General features: G+C 39.8%; 1 protein-coding gene across 1 annotated transcript in view; it reads right to left on the bottom strand.

Moving 5' to 3' along the window:
• Window positions 1-911: 911 nt before the first annotated feature.
• The window catches only part of LOC139757886 (ribonuclease H2 subunit B), a 39,825-nt gene continuing 23,473 nt past the window's right edge, over window positions 912-17,263 (bottom strand). Inside the window, exons 5-7 of the mRNA XM_071678810.1 lie at window positions 16,404-16,568; window positions 6,784-6,989; window positions 912-1,204 (exon numbers count right to left, since the gene is read on the bottom strand). Of these exons, the coding sequence (XP_071534911.1) occupies window positions 1,115-1,204; window positions 6,784-6,989; window positions 16,404-16,568 (461 nt within the window). The 3' untranslated portion in view covers window positions 912-1,114. The remainder of the gene's footprint in view (window positions 1,205-6,783; window positions 6,990-16,403; window positions 16,569-17,263) is intronic.

The raw sequence follows: 17,263 nt of genomic DNA, 5'->3' as shown, positions 1-17,263 counted from the left end.
AATTTCTGTATGCTGTCTGCATTAACCACATCTTCAGTCATTTCATACCATTCATCCATCATTCTTATACATTAAAAGTACTTCACATCTTTCTTAACAAGTTTCTTGCTTCATTTTATATTGTAGCCTTTGTTTGCTCTATCCTTGCATCTCTCAAAGACCTGTTCACTTCTCTCAAAGACTTGTTCACTGTCTACATCACTGACCTGTTTTAAAAACTTCGAGGTTATGAACAGGTCACCCTTCACTCTTGCAAGCTTGGTAAATTGAAACCCCCTAGCCTTTCCCTGAGGCTCACTTCTCTTAATTCTTGTATTATCTTTGCAGCACTCTTCTAAACTTTCTCTATAAGCTCTTTATGTTTCATTAGGTGCAATGACCAATCTCAAGAAGCATATTCTACTTTTGCCCTTATGTACAATGTGAACAGCTTGCTGAATATTTCCTTATCCACGAGCTTGAACGTGACTAATATTTCTCATCAGACAGTTAGTTTCCTTAACTATTTTCCTCTGGTGAGACTCAGGCAAACAGTTAAGGAACAATGTTGACTCCCAAGTCTTTTTCATATCAAGGCTTTCTTTTGCTGTGACACATCATTATTACTATAAATTTACTTGGGTTGAACATTAAACATGCAACCATGGTCCTATTTTAAGTGTGAAGTTGTAGGTGTGAATGGAGATATTAGTCTCACTTGAAAAATTAACTTCAATATGCAAAGAGAGAAATTAAGAAGTGCTTCTGTTTATGTGAAACTCCATATTCACTGAAGCACACTAAACATAAGCTAAGGATGTGTGTGAGAGAACTGAAAGACTGTATGTGTTTGATCCATCCCATGTAAACTGAAACAGAGTTCAAGTCAACAGATCATGACCCACTACACACAGAGGATTCATAATACAATATTTTCTTTTTCATCTTCTTTATTCATACACCCAAAATAAATCACCTTTATTCATAAACACAATATAAAAATCTGATGGTTTATTATCTGATTATTCTTAAGAATGAACACACAGCATTAATCTTTCCAATGTATATTTTCCTATTTACTGTTTAAGATCAAGACTTAAATGAGGAATAATGGTTATTCAAACATTACAAAGACTCACTTCTTAGTGAAGAAAGACATTATGCTCTTTGATCCTACTGCTGATTTAGCTAAAGCTTTGGCCTTAGCTGTATTTGGAGTCTTAACCTGGAAATCAACAAGAACTAATAAGTAAAATAAGAGAGAAGTGGATACAAGAAATATCAGTAAATACATCGACATGAGTTAATTCTACTGAACAGCATGAGATCAGCTCCAACCAGTAAATAACAGGTATGAATTTTATGTAAGTCTTGATTCACAAAAATTATCTGTAAATAAAAGAAGTCTGTTGGGGATGAGAGAGCTTGGGAAGTGAGTCAGTTGTTGTTCGCTGATGACACAGCGCTGGTGGCGGATTCATGTGAGAAACTGCAGAAGCTGGTGACTGAGTTTGGTAAAGTGTGTGGAAGAAGAAAGTTAAGAGTAAATGTGAATAAGAGCAAGGTTATTAGGTACAGTAGGGTTGAGGGTCAAGTCAATTGGGAGGTGAGTTTGAATGGAGAAAAACTGGAGGAAGTGAAGTGTTTTAGATATCTGGGAGTGGATCTGGCAGCGGATGGAACCATGGAAGCGGAAGTGGATCATAGGGTGGGGGAGGGGGCGAAAATTCTGGGGGCCTTGAAGAATGTGTGGAAGTCGAGAACATTATCTCGGAAAGCAAAAATGGGTATGTTTGAAGGAATAGTGGTTCCAACAATGTTGTATGGTTGCGAGGCGTGGGCTATGGATAGAGTTGTGCGCAGGAGGATGGATGTGCTGGAAATGAGATGTTTGAGGACAATGTGTGGTGTGAGGTGGTTTGATCGAGTGAGTAACGTAAGGGTAAGAGAGATGTGTGGAAATAAAAAGAGCGTGGTTGAGAGAGCAGAAGAGGGTGTTTTGAAGTGGTTTGGGCATATGGAGAGGATGAGTGAGGAAAGATTGACCAAGAGGATATATGTGTCGGAGGTGGAGGGAACAAGGAGAAGAGGGAGACCAAATTGGAGGTGGAAAGATGGAGTGAAAAAGATTTTGTGTGATCGGGGCCTGAACATGCAGGAGGGTGAAAGGAGGGCAAGGAATAGAGTGAATTGGAGCGATGTGGTATACCGGGGCTGACGTGCTGTCAGTGGATTGAATTAAGGCATGTGAAGCGTCTGGGGTAAACCATGGAAAGCTGTGTAGGTATGTATATTTGCATGTGTGGACGTATGCATATACATGTGTATGGGGGGGGTTGGGCCATTTCTTTCGTCTGTTTCCTTGCGCTACCTCGCAAACGCGGGAGACAGCGACAAAGTATATAAAAAAAAAAAAAAAAAAAGCACAGTACAGTTCTATACAGTAAATTGAAAAAAAAGTTAAGGTAATATAAATGACCAAGGGCCAGGAAAGGACGCATTTTGTAATATTAGGAAAAGATGTTGAGAAAAATATGGTAAAATGCTTACAACATTTCCAAGTGTAATTAAGGCATTGTACCTTCCGAACTTCAATAACTGACATGGATTCTAAAATTAGGCACAGCTAACCGTTAAAGAGATTGATAATGCTGTTTACATGAATACAAAAAGAATCAGGTCTAGGAGCTGTGCCTGCAAAAGTTAGGTAGGTCCCAGGCACTTGATGTTATTCAAGAGGGCCTCGGGAACCACCTAACCCTCCTCAACTGTTGGCACCATTCCAGAGATAGGTGTACAAGCACAATTTAAGTGAAATGAAGGATATGCTGGAGTAAAATGTAAGAGCCGTGTCAAGTATGTGTTGTTAGCTTAAACTGTAAATTGGATGCCAGCAACCCATATGTAGGTGTGGCAAGGGAAAAGGCCAAAGAAAGGAATGTGACAAAAAGCAGAGCCCTAGCTCTGCATCACCATCACTATTCCTTTTGATACACAGGTAGTATCTCCCTTATTAGTAGTTGCCGTTTCCCATGTCAGTGAAGCAGCGCCAGGAAACAGACAAAGAAAGAATGGCCCATCCACTCATATACACATATTGGAAAGGATCACAATTTTGCATGTGATCAAGTATACTCCTATGAGTCCACAGGGAAAATGAAACACCATAAGTTCCCAAGTGCACTTCCGTGTAATAATCACATCATCAGGGGAGACACAAGAGAGAAATATAAGTCAGTTGACTCATAGGAATATAAACATACATTTTTTTTTTTTTTTTTTTTTTTATACTTTGTCGCTGTCTCCCGCGTTTGCGAGGTAGCGCAAGGAAACAGACGAAAGAAATGGCCCAACCCTCCCCATACACATGTACATACACACGTCCACACACGCAAATATACATACCTACACAGCTTTCCATGGTTTACCCCGGACGCTTCACATGCCTTGATTCAATCCACTGACAGCACGTCAACCCCTGTATACCACATCGCTCCAATTCACTCTATTCCTTGCCCTCCTTTCACCCTCCTGCATGTTCAGGCCCCGATCACACAAAATCCTTTTCACTCCATCTTTCCACCTCCAATTTGGTCTCCCTCTTCTCCTCGTTCCCTCCACCTCCGACACATATATCCTCTTGGTCAATCTTTCCTCACTCATTCTCTCCATGTGCCCAAACCATTTCAAAACACCCTCTTCTGCTCTCTCAACCACGCTCTTTTTATTTCCACACATCTCTCTTACCCTTACGTTACTTACTCGATCAAACCACCTCACACCACACATTGTCCTCAAACATCTCATTTCCAGCACATCCATCCTCCTGCGCACAACTCTATCCATAGCCCACGCCTCGCAACCATACAACATTGTTGGAACTACTATTCCTTCAAACATACCCATTTTTGCTTTCCGGGATAATGTTCTCGACTTCCACACATTTTTCAAGGCTCCCAAAATTTTCGCCCCCTCCCCCACCCTATGATCCACTTCCGCTTCCATGGTTCCATCCGCTGACAGATCCACTCCCAGATATCTAAAACACTTCACTTCCTCCAGTTTTTCTCCATTCAAACTCACCTCCCAATTGACTTGACCCTCAACCCTACTGTACCTAATAACCTTGCTCTTATTCACATTTACTCTTAACTTTCTTCTTCCACACACTTTACCAAACTCCGTCACCAGCTTCTGCAGTTTCTCACATGAATCCGCCACCAGCGCTGTATCATCAGCGAACAACAACTGACTCACTTCCCAAGCTCTCTCATCCCCAACAGACTTCATACTTGCCCCTCTTTCCAAGACTCTTGCATTTACCTCCCTAACAACCCCATCCATAAACAAATTAAACAACCATGGAGACATCACACACCCCTGCCGCAAACCTACATTCACTGAGAACCAATCACTTTCCTCTCTTCCTACACGTACACATGCCTTACATCCTCGATATAAACTTTTCACTGCTTCTAACAACTTGCCTCCCACACCATATATTCTTAATACCTTCCACAGAGCATCTCTATCAACTCTATCATATGCCTTCTCCAGATCCATAAATGCTACATACAAATCCATTTGCTTTTCTAAGTATTTCTCACATACATTCTTCAAAGCAAACACCTGATCCACACATCCTCTACCACTTCTGAAACCACACTGCTCTTCCCCAATCTGATGCTCTGTACATGCCTTCACCCTCTCAATCAATACCCTCCCATATAATTTACCAGGAATACTCAACAAACTTATACCTCTGTAATTTGAGCACTCACTCTTATCCCCTTTGCCTTTGTACAATGGCACTATGCACGCATTCCGCCAATCCTCAGGCACCTCACCATGAGTCATACATACATTAAATAACCTTACCAACCAGTCAACAATACAGTCACCCCCTTTTTTAATAAATTCCACTGCAATACCATCCAAACCTGCTGCCTTGCCGGCTTTCATCTTCCGCAAAGCTTTCACTACCTCTTCTCTGTTTACCAAATCATTTTCCCTAACCCTCTCACTTTGCACACCACCTCGACCAAACACCCTATATCTGCCACTCTGTCATCAAACATATATATATATATATATATATATATATATATATATATATATATATATATATATATATATATCCCTGGGGATAGGGGATTAAGAATACTTCCCACGTATTCCCTGCGTGTCGTGGAAGGCGACTAAAAGGGGAGGGAGCAGGGGGCTGGAAATCCTCCCCTCTCATTTTTTTTTTTCCAAAAGAAGGAACAGAAGGGGCCAGGTGAGGATATTTCAAAAAAGGCCCAGTCCTCTGTTCTTAACGCTACCTCGCTAACGCGGGAAATGGCGAATAGTTTAAAAGAAAGAAAGAATATATATATATATATATATATATATATATATATATATATATATATATATTTTTTTTTTTTGCTTTGTCGCTGTCTCCCGCATTTATATATATACACACATATACATATTCCTATGAGTCCACGGGGAAAATGAAACTTTAAGTGTTTCATTTTCCCCATGGACTCATATCTTGATCACAAGCAAAATTGTGATCCTTTCCAGCATATACATATATATACATATACATACCAACATATACACATATACATACACATACACAGACATATATTACATGTACATATTCATACTTGCTTGCCTTCATTCATTCCTGGCACCACCCCGTCCCACAGGAAACAGCATCACTGTCCCCTGTGTCAGTGAGGTAGTGCCAGGGAAACACACAAAAAGGCCACATTTGTTCACATTCAGTCTCTAGCTGTCATGTATAATGCACCGAAACCACAGCTCCCAATCTGCATCCAGGCTCGACAGACCTTTCCATGGTTTACCCCAGACGTTTCACATCCCCTGGTTCAGTCCAGTGACAGCATGTGAACCCCAGTATACTACATCGTTCTAATTAACTCTATTCCTTGCACATCTCTCACCCTCCTGTATGTTCAGGCCCCAATCACTCAAAATCTTTTTCAATCCATTCTTCCACCTCCAATCTGGTTTCCTGCTTCTCCTTGCTCCCTCCACCTCTGACACATATATCCTCTTTGTCAACCTTTCCTCATTCATTTGTTCCATATGTCCAAACCATTTCAATACACCCCCTTTTGCTCTATCAACCACACTCTTTTTATAACCACACATCTCACTAACCCTTTCATTACATACTCGATCAAACTACCTCACACCACATACTGTCCTCAATCATTTCATTTCCAACACATCCACCCTCCTCCATACAACCCTGTCAACAGCCCATGCCTCACACCCATAAAATATTGTTGGAACTACTATTCCTTTAAACATACCCATTTTTGTTCTCCAAAATAACATTCTCTCCTACACATTCTTCATTGCTCCCAGAACCTTCACCCCCTTCCCCACCCTGTGACTCACTTCTGCCTCCATTTGCTGCTAAGTCCACTCACAGATATCCGAAGTACTTCACTTCCTCTAATTTTTCTCCATTCAAACTTACATCCGAACTAACTTGTCCCTCAATCCTGCTGAACCTAATAACCTTGCTCTTATTCACATTTACTCTCGACTTTCTCTTTCACACATTTTCCCAAACTCAGTCATCAACTTCTGCAGTTTCTCACTCGAATCAGCCACCAGTGCTGTATCATCGGCAAACAACAACTGACTCACTTCCCAGGCCATCTCATCCCCAACAGATTGCATACTAACCCCTCTCTCCAAAAAATCTTGCATTTACCTCTCTAACCACCCCATCCATAAACAAATTTCATGCCAAAGAAAACAGAAAAATATGCATACCTTACTGACTGGTACATTATCTTTAGTGTAATCCTCTAGGGGCCCTTCTATCTTCTGCTTTTTTGATGGTGGCTTGTTCTCCATCCCTGCAGGAGCTTTTTGCTTGTTCCTTGTCTCTGGGAGCTTCAAATGTTTGTAGAGGATCTTACTAAGGTCTTCCGAAAGGTAATCTGATATGATGCCATGTGCCAGAGCCAGGTATGCTTCTGTAAAATTCATTGTGAATCAAATATGCTTTTTAGAACATAAACTTTTTTGTTTAACACTGTGAGACTCTAAGAACTTTATCTGACTTACTAAAATCAAGCCAGGCAAGCTCAAACAATTTAACAAAGGATTCATACTGAGAGAAAAATGACTAGGCATGTGAAGTGTCTGGGGTAAACCATGGAAGGTCTGTGGCTTCAGTGAATTATACATGACAACTAATGCCTGAGCGAATGTGGCCTTATTTCATCGTTTTTCCAGTTGATACCTCACTGACGCAAGGGGTGGCGATGCTGTTTCCTGTGGGGTGGGGTTGTGCCAGGAATGAATGAAGGCGAGCAAGTATGAATATGTATATGTGTATATGTATGTATATATATGTTGATATGTATACGTACATGTATATATAAATATGTGTATATGAGCGGATGGGTCTTTCTTTGTCTGTTTCCAGGCACTACCTCGCTAAAGCAGGAAATGGTGTGCATATGTGGGGCCTGGCATTCCATTTTCCTCCAATTCCCCACACAACCACTCATTCACCAGCGATGGCAGCCACTCACATCATACAAGCTTCATAACAACTTAAAATCTTCAGTTGACTGGAGAATATCAGTTGTTTTATGTCCTTATCGAGATGTTAGTTTGTGTAGAAAAAGGGTAACTAGCAGTACAGCAAATTAACAAATTACAGAAATAGATGGGCATGAGATGTCATATGGTTGCGAGGCATGGATTAGATACAGTTGTACAGAGGAGGTGGATGTATTGGAAATGAAATGTTTGAGGACAATATGTGGTGTGAGGTGGTTTGATCGAGTAAGTAACAAAAAGGTAAGAGAGATGTGTGGAAATAAAAAGAGTGTGGCTGAGAGAGCAGAAGGTGTGTTGAAATGGTTTGGACATATGGAGAGAATGAGTGAGGATCCACAAAAGCTGCATACAACTTCTTACCTTTCAGTAAATACTTTTCTACATTTATTCTCACTAAAAAATATGATCCACACAAACCCAACCTTTCCTAAAATGCCCTTGTTCCTCACTTATTCTGCATTCAGTCACTTCCATCACTCTATCAATCAACTCTCTTGCATACACTTTTCCTGGTATACTTAACAGACTTATTCCTTTTCATTTAAATATAAGAACAATAACAGCTTTCACTTAATCCTCAAACACAACCTTCTACTTAATATCAAATACATCCACTATATCACTCTTTCTCCTCCATACTTTAACATTTCAGCTGTATTCACAATCACTCCAAGTGCCTTTCTTATCTTCAACCTTATCATCACCCATTTTATACCCTTTCTTGCCATAGGCCCCAGCACTTGTATCCTTTTCCTTCCAACTTCATGCCCATGCATATTACATCTGCTGCCTCACCTTCTCTCACATTCATAAGTTCTTCAAAACACTCTTTTCGTCTTTTCACTTCCTTTTGATTCAGCAACTCCCCTCCCTTACTTCTCACATTAACATATCAACTCTTACATCCATCTCTTTCACTTTTCACCTCCATCTAGTACAAGTTTTTATTATCCTTATAATTTTTGCTCAACTTTCTTCCAAAATCTTCAACTGTTTCCTTGTTTTCCTTATCAGCTTCTTAACATTCCACTTACACATATATTCTTCCCAACTCCTTTGCTAAACTTCCACAGGTACATTCTTTTCAAGCAATCTACCATATGCCTTTTTCTTCTCTTCCACAGCAATTCTAATCCCATCCGTCCAGATTGCATTTCCACTTTTATTCTTACACATCACAGCCTTGTACTCAACAATGAATTCAACCTTTAACAATCTTTCTCGAAATATTTTAAACATCTCGGTGAGACATGACAGCATCCCTATTTTTACTGCACTTTCATCTATACTTTCTGTCACCCTTCTTTCATACTTCTTGCATTCTTTCTAATTCATCATCTAGCTTGCCAACACTTTTACCTCTCCAATCTCCCTCTCACCTATACCTCCACATCTCCCTGATCCTTACCTCCACAAGAACTGGAAAATGGTCAGAATCTTCTAAAAATCCTCTTAAAACTCTAACATTCAGCACAGCCTTTCTCATTCTCAACCTTTCATCCACTGCTACATAGTCAATCAAACCCTTTTGTTCTTCCCTTCCATCATTTATCATCCATGTACATACGCTGATAAAAAATGCTTGCAAGGAATAAACCCCTCTAAGCACAGACATCCATAACAACTTCCATTCTCATTTACTCCAAGCACTCCCCACTTACAGACTATCTCGCAAATTTCATTACATCCCACCTTTGCATTCATATCACCCACGACAACCAGTTACCTTTCTCTCCTCAAATCCATTTATACAGTCATTCAAATTTCTCCTTACCATGCACAGTCTTCCTATTCACAAACACATATACAAAAACCTATGCATACTTCACAGTTCCAGTCTTTCTTTTAACCCACAATATTCTTGATCTACTTCAACGTTGCTCTGTAACATCCTCCCATACTCTCGGTGATAGCACAATTGCACATCTTTCCCTCTTCTCTGATAACTATCATTCATTCGCATCCATACCACTCCTATCCACACCTTCCAACAATTTGCATTCATCAGATCCATTTTCAATCCATAAACCCCGTCCAAGGATATAGGTTTCCCCAAACTCCAGCACATCTAAACTATATCTTTTCAATTTCTCCACAACCTCCCTCCTTTTACCATCACCAGTCATTCCATTAACATTCAGAGCCATCACCCTCAATCACTCATCCCTTTTACTCTCAGACATAACTGGTGGACACTACTGCCACTTCTTCGCTTTCAGTGCAAGACTCTTCACAGGCCACTAGCACAGTGTTTCACAGAGGCAGTGGAGCTCTTAGACTGTCCAAAAGACCAAAACCTTAGTACACCTCATGTGTTTGTCTTTTAAAAACTATTACCCTGATGAAGTTGGGCAATGTCTTTCCCTTCAGTTCCAACTCCTTTAGTTCCAATACTCTTATTTTCTCTGTATATTTATCGGTTCACTGTATGCAATTTCTCTTTGTGTAAGGTTTCCACAGAATATGACATCCACTCAAAGCAAAAGATGGTGTATTGTTGAACATCTTAATAATTTCTTTGGCTACTGTATAAAGTCATGGGTTGAGCTAAAAGAATTGGCTTTTGCCTCAGACTTTGCTGAAAAAATAGTACTTGAGTGCAGTAGGTGGCACCTTCTGCTGCTATTTTGTAGTTAGAGTAGTGGATGGCAGGCAACCACCAATCAGGAAGGTACCACTGCCTGGGTTTCGGGAAGGATGGTGACAGAGGCACAGTAAGCCAGCAATGCGACATTTGATTCATGCCCCCTTTCAGTCTCAGGTCACAGTCTTTTTTTCCCTTGCCTCCTCCATATGTGAGTGGGTGGTATACTACTCAACCCCAATGCCAGACCTTTTCCTCCTACATATTTGACAACACAAATCTCACACATATCTTTATATTCTTTTTCTATTATCATTTTTCCAACCTTTCCATTTTCCAAAATTTATGGCAGCACAACCAACTAATAATTATCCAGCACAAATTCAGAGCAGTAACACCAGTTCAAAAGGGTTCAGTGGATCCAAAGGGCCACTTGACTGCCATCATGCAATGGGAATCTACCCAACTTCCATAGCTACAGTTCCTAGACCTGACTCTTTTCTAACCATTTCTGCAACATTTGTAGTCTTAATTCTAATCTTCCCTCTATTGAACACCACCTGTTTATCTCTTCCCTGACCTTTTTCTTCCCTATCAAATCCAACTGTCCAAGGATGCTTCTTCTGTGCAAAAGAAGATCACCAACTATGATCACCTGACATCATCATTTCTGCTCTGTAGTACAAAAACCTCTGTTCCTCACCTTTTGGACTGTTTCTCCTAACTCTGGTATCATTTGGCTCAAAACCTTTATGTTCTATTACCTTGTTTTTTATTCCTCCACATATGTACAGTACAAGTCTTCAACTATTTGACTTTTTGCCACGAAACTCTGCTCTCTTAATATCTAATCAAGATGATCCTGGTGGAGCTGAGGCCTTTTCTTTTTCCCTCCTTAACCATCTGGAACAAACAATTAACCCATTCAGCATGACCTGCCATAGATTTACAGAATTTCAATAAATCAAAGGGCTAATCATTTCATATTTTGACCATGGAAACTGGTAAAGCACTACTTTTGAGTAAAGAAAAAAAAATCCAGTAGCCCACTTGACCTTGTAAAAGCATCAAAATTTACTTAAGTATGAAGGGAAATGCCTGTTAGCACTGCCAGGCTATAAAAATTCTTTTGAGTTTTTCCCATTCCACTTTTTTATGACAATAATACATTTGGGCTCTAAGCGCTTGCATTAGCACAAATCAATTTGCCTGAATATCTGTACTTTTGTGAATACATATTACCAGTGATATGCATTTGAAAAATACTGAGATCTTTACGGGGAAATACATTTCAAATATGTTGTCTGTCTACCATTGTTGTATTATATAGAATAACTCCACAGAGAAGAAAAAAGTATATTTGCCAGAGAAAATAGAAAAGAAAAAAGTGTGTTTGCCAGAGAAAATAAAGGGAAAGTGCTACAATTCTTTTGTAAATAATGTACACCACTTCCATCTCTTGGCAATGCCATGTGGACATACAGTGCCAGTTGATACTACTACAGTCTTCTGGTTCACTTTTCTCTGCTTCTTTATCTTTTACAGCTCACTGAATTCATCAGACTACTACATCCAGGATATCAATAAGTCTTACAACAATTGGCTCACTGTCTAGCTTCAGTTTCATGTGCTGCCATTTCTGAATTTTTTGAATAATCACCATTTTTCGTCACACCAATACCTTTGACACAAAATTTAATATGGATTTGTTGCAGCTACACCCCTGCAGTCCTCATAAGCTATTTTTGGTGTTACTATCACACTCCACAGTGAATAAGTTAAACACCCTACCCAATTTCCCAACAGTCATGACCAATCTTCCTACACATTTGACCTCTTTTTCAACTTTGAACCCCTCCCACTATTCATACACCATTTCTGTCACCGTAGGATCCTCTAACTTCAATCTTATTTCTCTTAATTCCATCGTTCCATTTGCTAACATGTCCACTTTGAGTCACCTAACACACTTCACTTTCTCCAAATTTTCTCCATTCAAACTCACATCCTAACCAACCTTTTCCACTAACCTGCTAAACATAATAACCTTGCTTTAGTTACATTTACTCTCACCTTCCTCCTTTCACACACTCTTCCAAACTTAGTCACAAAAGTCTGCAGTTTCTCACTTGAATCTGCCACTGGTGCATGCCATCAGCAAACAATGACTCATTTCCCAAGCCCCCTCATCCCCTACAGACCATACTCACTCCTTTCTCCAAAGATCTTGCATTTACCTTAATCACTACCCCATCCATAAACGTATTAAACAGCCATCATGACATCACATACTTCTACCACAGACTAACCTTCACTTGGAACAGCTCACTCTCCTCTCTTGCTACTCGTACACACACCCTACACCTGTGCTAAAAACTTCTCACTGCTTCTAGTACCTTTCCTCCAATACCATGCATTCTTCAGACCTTACACAAGGCATCTCTATCAACCCATCCCTATTCTTTCTCCAGATCACCACATACAAATCCTTTTCTTTCCCTTGGTATTTTTCAAACACATTCTTTAAAGCAAACACCTAATCCACACATCCTCTATCCCTGATAAAACCACTCTCTGCCTCCTGGGTGTTGGGAAGCTTTGTGATGACTGCATAGAGTCATCACTTCAGTGGTTGTCAAGTTGCACATCTTTGACCCAGGTGGCTGTCTTTTCTTTCTGCCTCATCCACATGTAGACTGCTGGTATTCTGTCCACAAACATACAATCTCTCCTTATCACAAATAACAGCCGACAACACTTAACTCACACAACTCATTCTTTGTAACTAAATTTTCCTGCAATGAGTTCTTTGCACTAGCCTTGCCTTTTGGCAAAATGGTAGAAGCATTAGACAGAAGTACTACATAGGAATGTCACACTGGAGCTTTCTATGAAAACATTACGTAGTAGTGGATAGGAGCATTAGCTGGAAGCATTAGGTAGAAGTAATAGGTTGTAACATTAGGCAGGAATATTAGACACAAGGTAGAAGTAGTTGGTAGGAAATTTAAGCAGAAGCCTTTGAAAACACTGCACTAGAATTGCCCCCTGCTAGTGTGGCCTGTTAAGGGCGAGGCACTAAAAGCTAAGAAGCGGCACTCAAGATTAACATTTATGGAGACTCTTTTGCTGTGGCCACCCCCTTGAGGAAGTTCCCAAACAGAACAGGTGTTAGAAATTATAGATAGATAGACAGTCTATACAAGCATTCCACCAATCCCCAGGCACCTTACCATGATCCATACAATCAGTGAAATTCCTAACCAACCAATCAATAATAAAGTCATCCTGTCTCAACTGCAATACCATCCACTACAGCCACTCTGCCATATTTCATCTTATGCAAAGCTTTAACTACCTCGTTTCTCTTCACCAATCAATTTTCCATGATTCTCACACTTTGCATATCACCCTGACCCAAACACTCAACATCTGCCACCTTGTCATCAAACATAGTCAACAGTCCTTCACAACAATCACTCCATCTCCTCCTCACCTCATCACTACCAGTTACCACTTTCCCATTTGTCTCCACTGATGTTCCTATTTGTACTCTTGTTTTTTCTCTACTATCAACCCCTTCTTACTGAAGTTTACTTATACTCTCTCACTCCAAATCTCATTTACCATCTTTTTTAATTCCTGCACCTTCCTCTTGATCACCTACTACTTTCTCTTGAATATATCCTAATCATTTGCAATCCTTCCCTGTAAGTAATGCTCATATACTTTGCTTTTCTCTTTTACTAGCAACTTTACTTTGCTTATCTCTTTTACTAGCAAGTTTACAAGAGTCATCACTCCACTCATATACTTTCTTACCTGCCTATCTCCTAACTCCTACATGCCAGTACTGCTACCCTAAATACCTCCCATTCTTCACCCACTTCCCAAACTTTGTTTACTCTCATCCCTTGCCATTCTACACTTAATCTCTCCTGGTGTTTCTTCACACAAGTCTCTTTTCCAAGCTCACTTACTCTCAACGCCCTCTTCTCCCCCATTGTCCTCTTTGCTGAAAACCTTTACAAGCCTTTACCTGGTAATGATCTCAACACATTCACATCTCAGAGTTCCTCCTTAGCATGCTTATCAATTAATATATAATCCAATAATGCCCGCTTACCATCATTCCTACTCACATATTTATATTTGTGTATGCCCCTCTTTTTAATCCAGGTATTCCTAATCACCTGCCTTTTTCAGTACACAACTACACAAGCAGCTCATGCCCCCAAATACACTTGCCTCTCATCATCCTTCTCCTCATGGCCAGGCATAAGCACAACTAATCACCCATCCTTGCAATCCACTTTCATTTTTACCCACATCAGTCTGGAGCTTACTTCCTTACACTCTTTCACACATACCCATAACTCCTGCTTCACCAGTAAAGCTACCCCTTCTTTAGCTTTTGCCCTGACATCAACCCTGACTTTCCTTCAAAAACATTCCCAAACATTCTTCCCATTACTCTTGACCTTTGTTTCACTCAGAGCCAGAATATCCAAGTTCCTTTCCTTAAACATATTACCTATCTCTCCTTTCTTCTCTTCTTGGTCACATCTACACACTCAGATACCCCAGCCAAAGCCTTCAATGAGGATGAGCACTCCTTGCTTCTTTCCTTTAGAAACTGAAAGACAAGAAGAGAAGGGATTTCCAGGCCCCCAGTCTTGCCCATCTTAGTCACTTTCAATGACACAAAGGGAGTATGGAGGTAAAATCTTTCTCCCCAACTCCAGAATCAAATTAGTATCATATATGGGTGGATCATATATTTTTGAGTGCATCCCATGAAAATCAATTGCATAGGAAAATCTATCTATCTATCTATATCTATTGCCCATTTCCTTTGGGAACTCCCTCAAGAGGGTAGCCACAGTAAATGTCTCCATAACTGTTTACCTTCACTGCTGCTTCTTAGCCTTTACTGCCTCAGCCTTAAAAGGCCACTGGCAGAGGGCAATCCTGGTGCAGAATTTTCTGGGGCTCCTACCTAATGTTCCTACTACCAGCTACCTCTACCGAATGTTCCTGCCTAATGTTCCATGCTACTACTTTTATAGGTACACTCAAGAAACTTAATACCTCTGTAGTCCAAGCACTCACCTTTTTCCCACTTACCTTTATACAGGAATTCCACCAATCCTCAGGCATCTCACCATGGCTCATACACACTGAAAATCCTAACCAATGAATCAATAATATGATCACCTCCTTTCTTAAGAAATTCAGTTGCAATACTGTCAACTCCAGCCACCTTGCCAATGATTCATATGTGTCATTATAACAAGCCAGAGGTCATGTTTGGGTGCTTTTGTCAGGAACAAATTCATGCTATCTTCCACTTACTAAAAGAGACAATTACTAGTTCCAAAATTTTTCATGACATGCACAAAGAGAATCCTATAATTCTCCCATATTATGAAACACAGCAACTCATATGAGGGGAAATTATGCTGAATTACATATGCAAGGAGACAGTGAATCAAATATTGTTATCTCAACTGTTCAATTAGTCTAACATAATCCCTTCATGCCTGAGAGCTTAATGGTGAAATCAAACAGTAAATGGGAAATCAAATGGGGTGGAAACCATTACATTGTCAACTGACTACAAGTGAACATGAAGTTTGCCATAATTGCAGCTTCACTGTAAAACAGCACTGTACCACAACTCTGGATGACATGGCAATCTAGTGAGGGAATTTCAGTGGGGTTACATTACAGATAGATTGAAGGGGTACAGCTCAGTAAACGTTTACAGCATGATTAAGAATAGATTTTGAACAATGCCCTTCAGGACCAACTATACTTGCATTCTTTGCATGCACTAAATGTAACTGAGCAATAATAGTTGTATATTCTCCAAACATAGCTAAATCAATCAGAAAGCTTGTGAGGAACCATGTGGTGAAAGCTACAAGAGAAAGTTTATTGAAAGTTAGACAAACAGCCCTTGTGACACCTAAATTGATAAAAAGGTTACATACAAAACCAATGAAACACCTACAGATGCTGAGTAAACAAAGTGCAGCTATAAGACAGTAACATGAGGAGCCACTATGACAGATAATAGATAATATCTTGGTTTATGTACAACCAAATACAACAGAAAAAGTGTTTGGTACAGTTTTGCATCTACTGTAGGCACATAAATGATTAGCATAACATATAACACTGAAACCAAAATTTTTAATATCTTCTGTTCCCACTAAGAGCTCAAACTTACCCTTTGTTTGCTCTAAGTCCATTGTACGTACAAAAGTGAAGCTCTGAGCATTAGATGTTGGAATTTTCTTCTCTTGTAAAAGTGTGGATAGCTGCCTAACTCGGCTCTCCAACCAAGACAGAGTACTAGCTTCATTATATTTCCATACTTCAAGTTCAGCATTTCCTAAAATAAATGCAAATTAATACATGAAAAAGAATCCTAAAAAGAGTATCATAATGTTATGAAGGGTTGAGCATTTTCTGTCTTGATTTTATCAATTCAGCAGACGTTATGGTGAGAGAAATGAAGTGTGTTTGAAAAGAGTGGAAGAGGTAATCACACTTCTTTTGGTTTGGTTTAAGCAGTACTTTATCTCATGATTAATGTATCTGCAATGATTTCAGGCAAAGATGAAAGTTGAATAAGCCAGCAGGTTTCCTGCATGAACGGCCTCAGAGAAAGTGTGGTTGAACTGTGAAGTGAATGAAGAAATAGACTTATGAAAAGCTGATTCCATTCCCACAACAATAACCTTTGCTACACACTCAAGAGAGACAAAGGTATAGTTTTAGAAGAGCCAATGACCTTCTCAAGAAAAATGAAAAAAGAATTTTCACAAGTTAGTCCTGCCAATTATATCAAACTGCGATGTGTTCTGAATGGTTAGCCATACATATACACATATAAAATATCTATGTAGTGATGCAGAATCAACCCCACACTATCAGGACACCAAGGGGGAGACCCAGTATCACCACAAGAAATCAAATATCTGTTAGATATATATAAACATGATTGAAAGGTAGTTAACATTTAGAATCAACCCCACACTATCAGGACACCAAGGGGCTGACCCAGTATCACCACAAGAAAATGAA

The sequence above is a fragment of the Panulirus ornatus genome, chromosome 2 (assembly GCF_036320965.1).
Source record: "Panulirus ornatus isolate Po-2019 chromosome 2, ASM3632096v1, whole genome shotgun sequence".
Classification (NCBI taxonomy): domain Eukaryota; kingdom Metazoa; phylum Arthropoda; class Malacostraca; order Decapoda; family Palinuridae; genus Panulirus; species Panulirus ornatus.
This window is presented reverse-complemented; position numbering and strand designations above follow the sequence as displayed.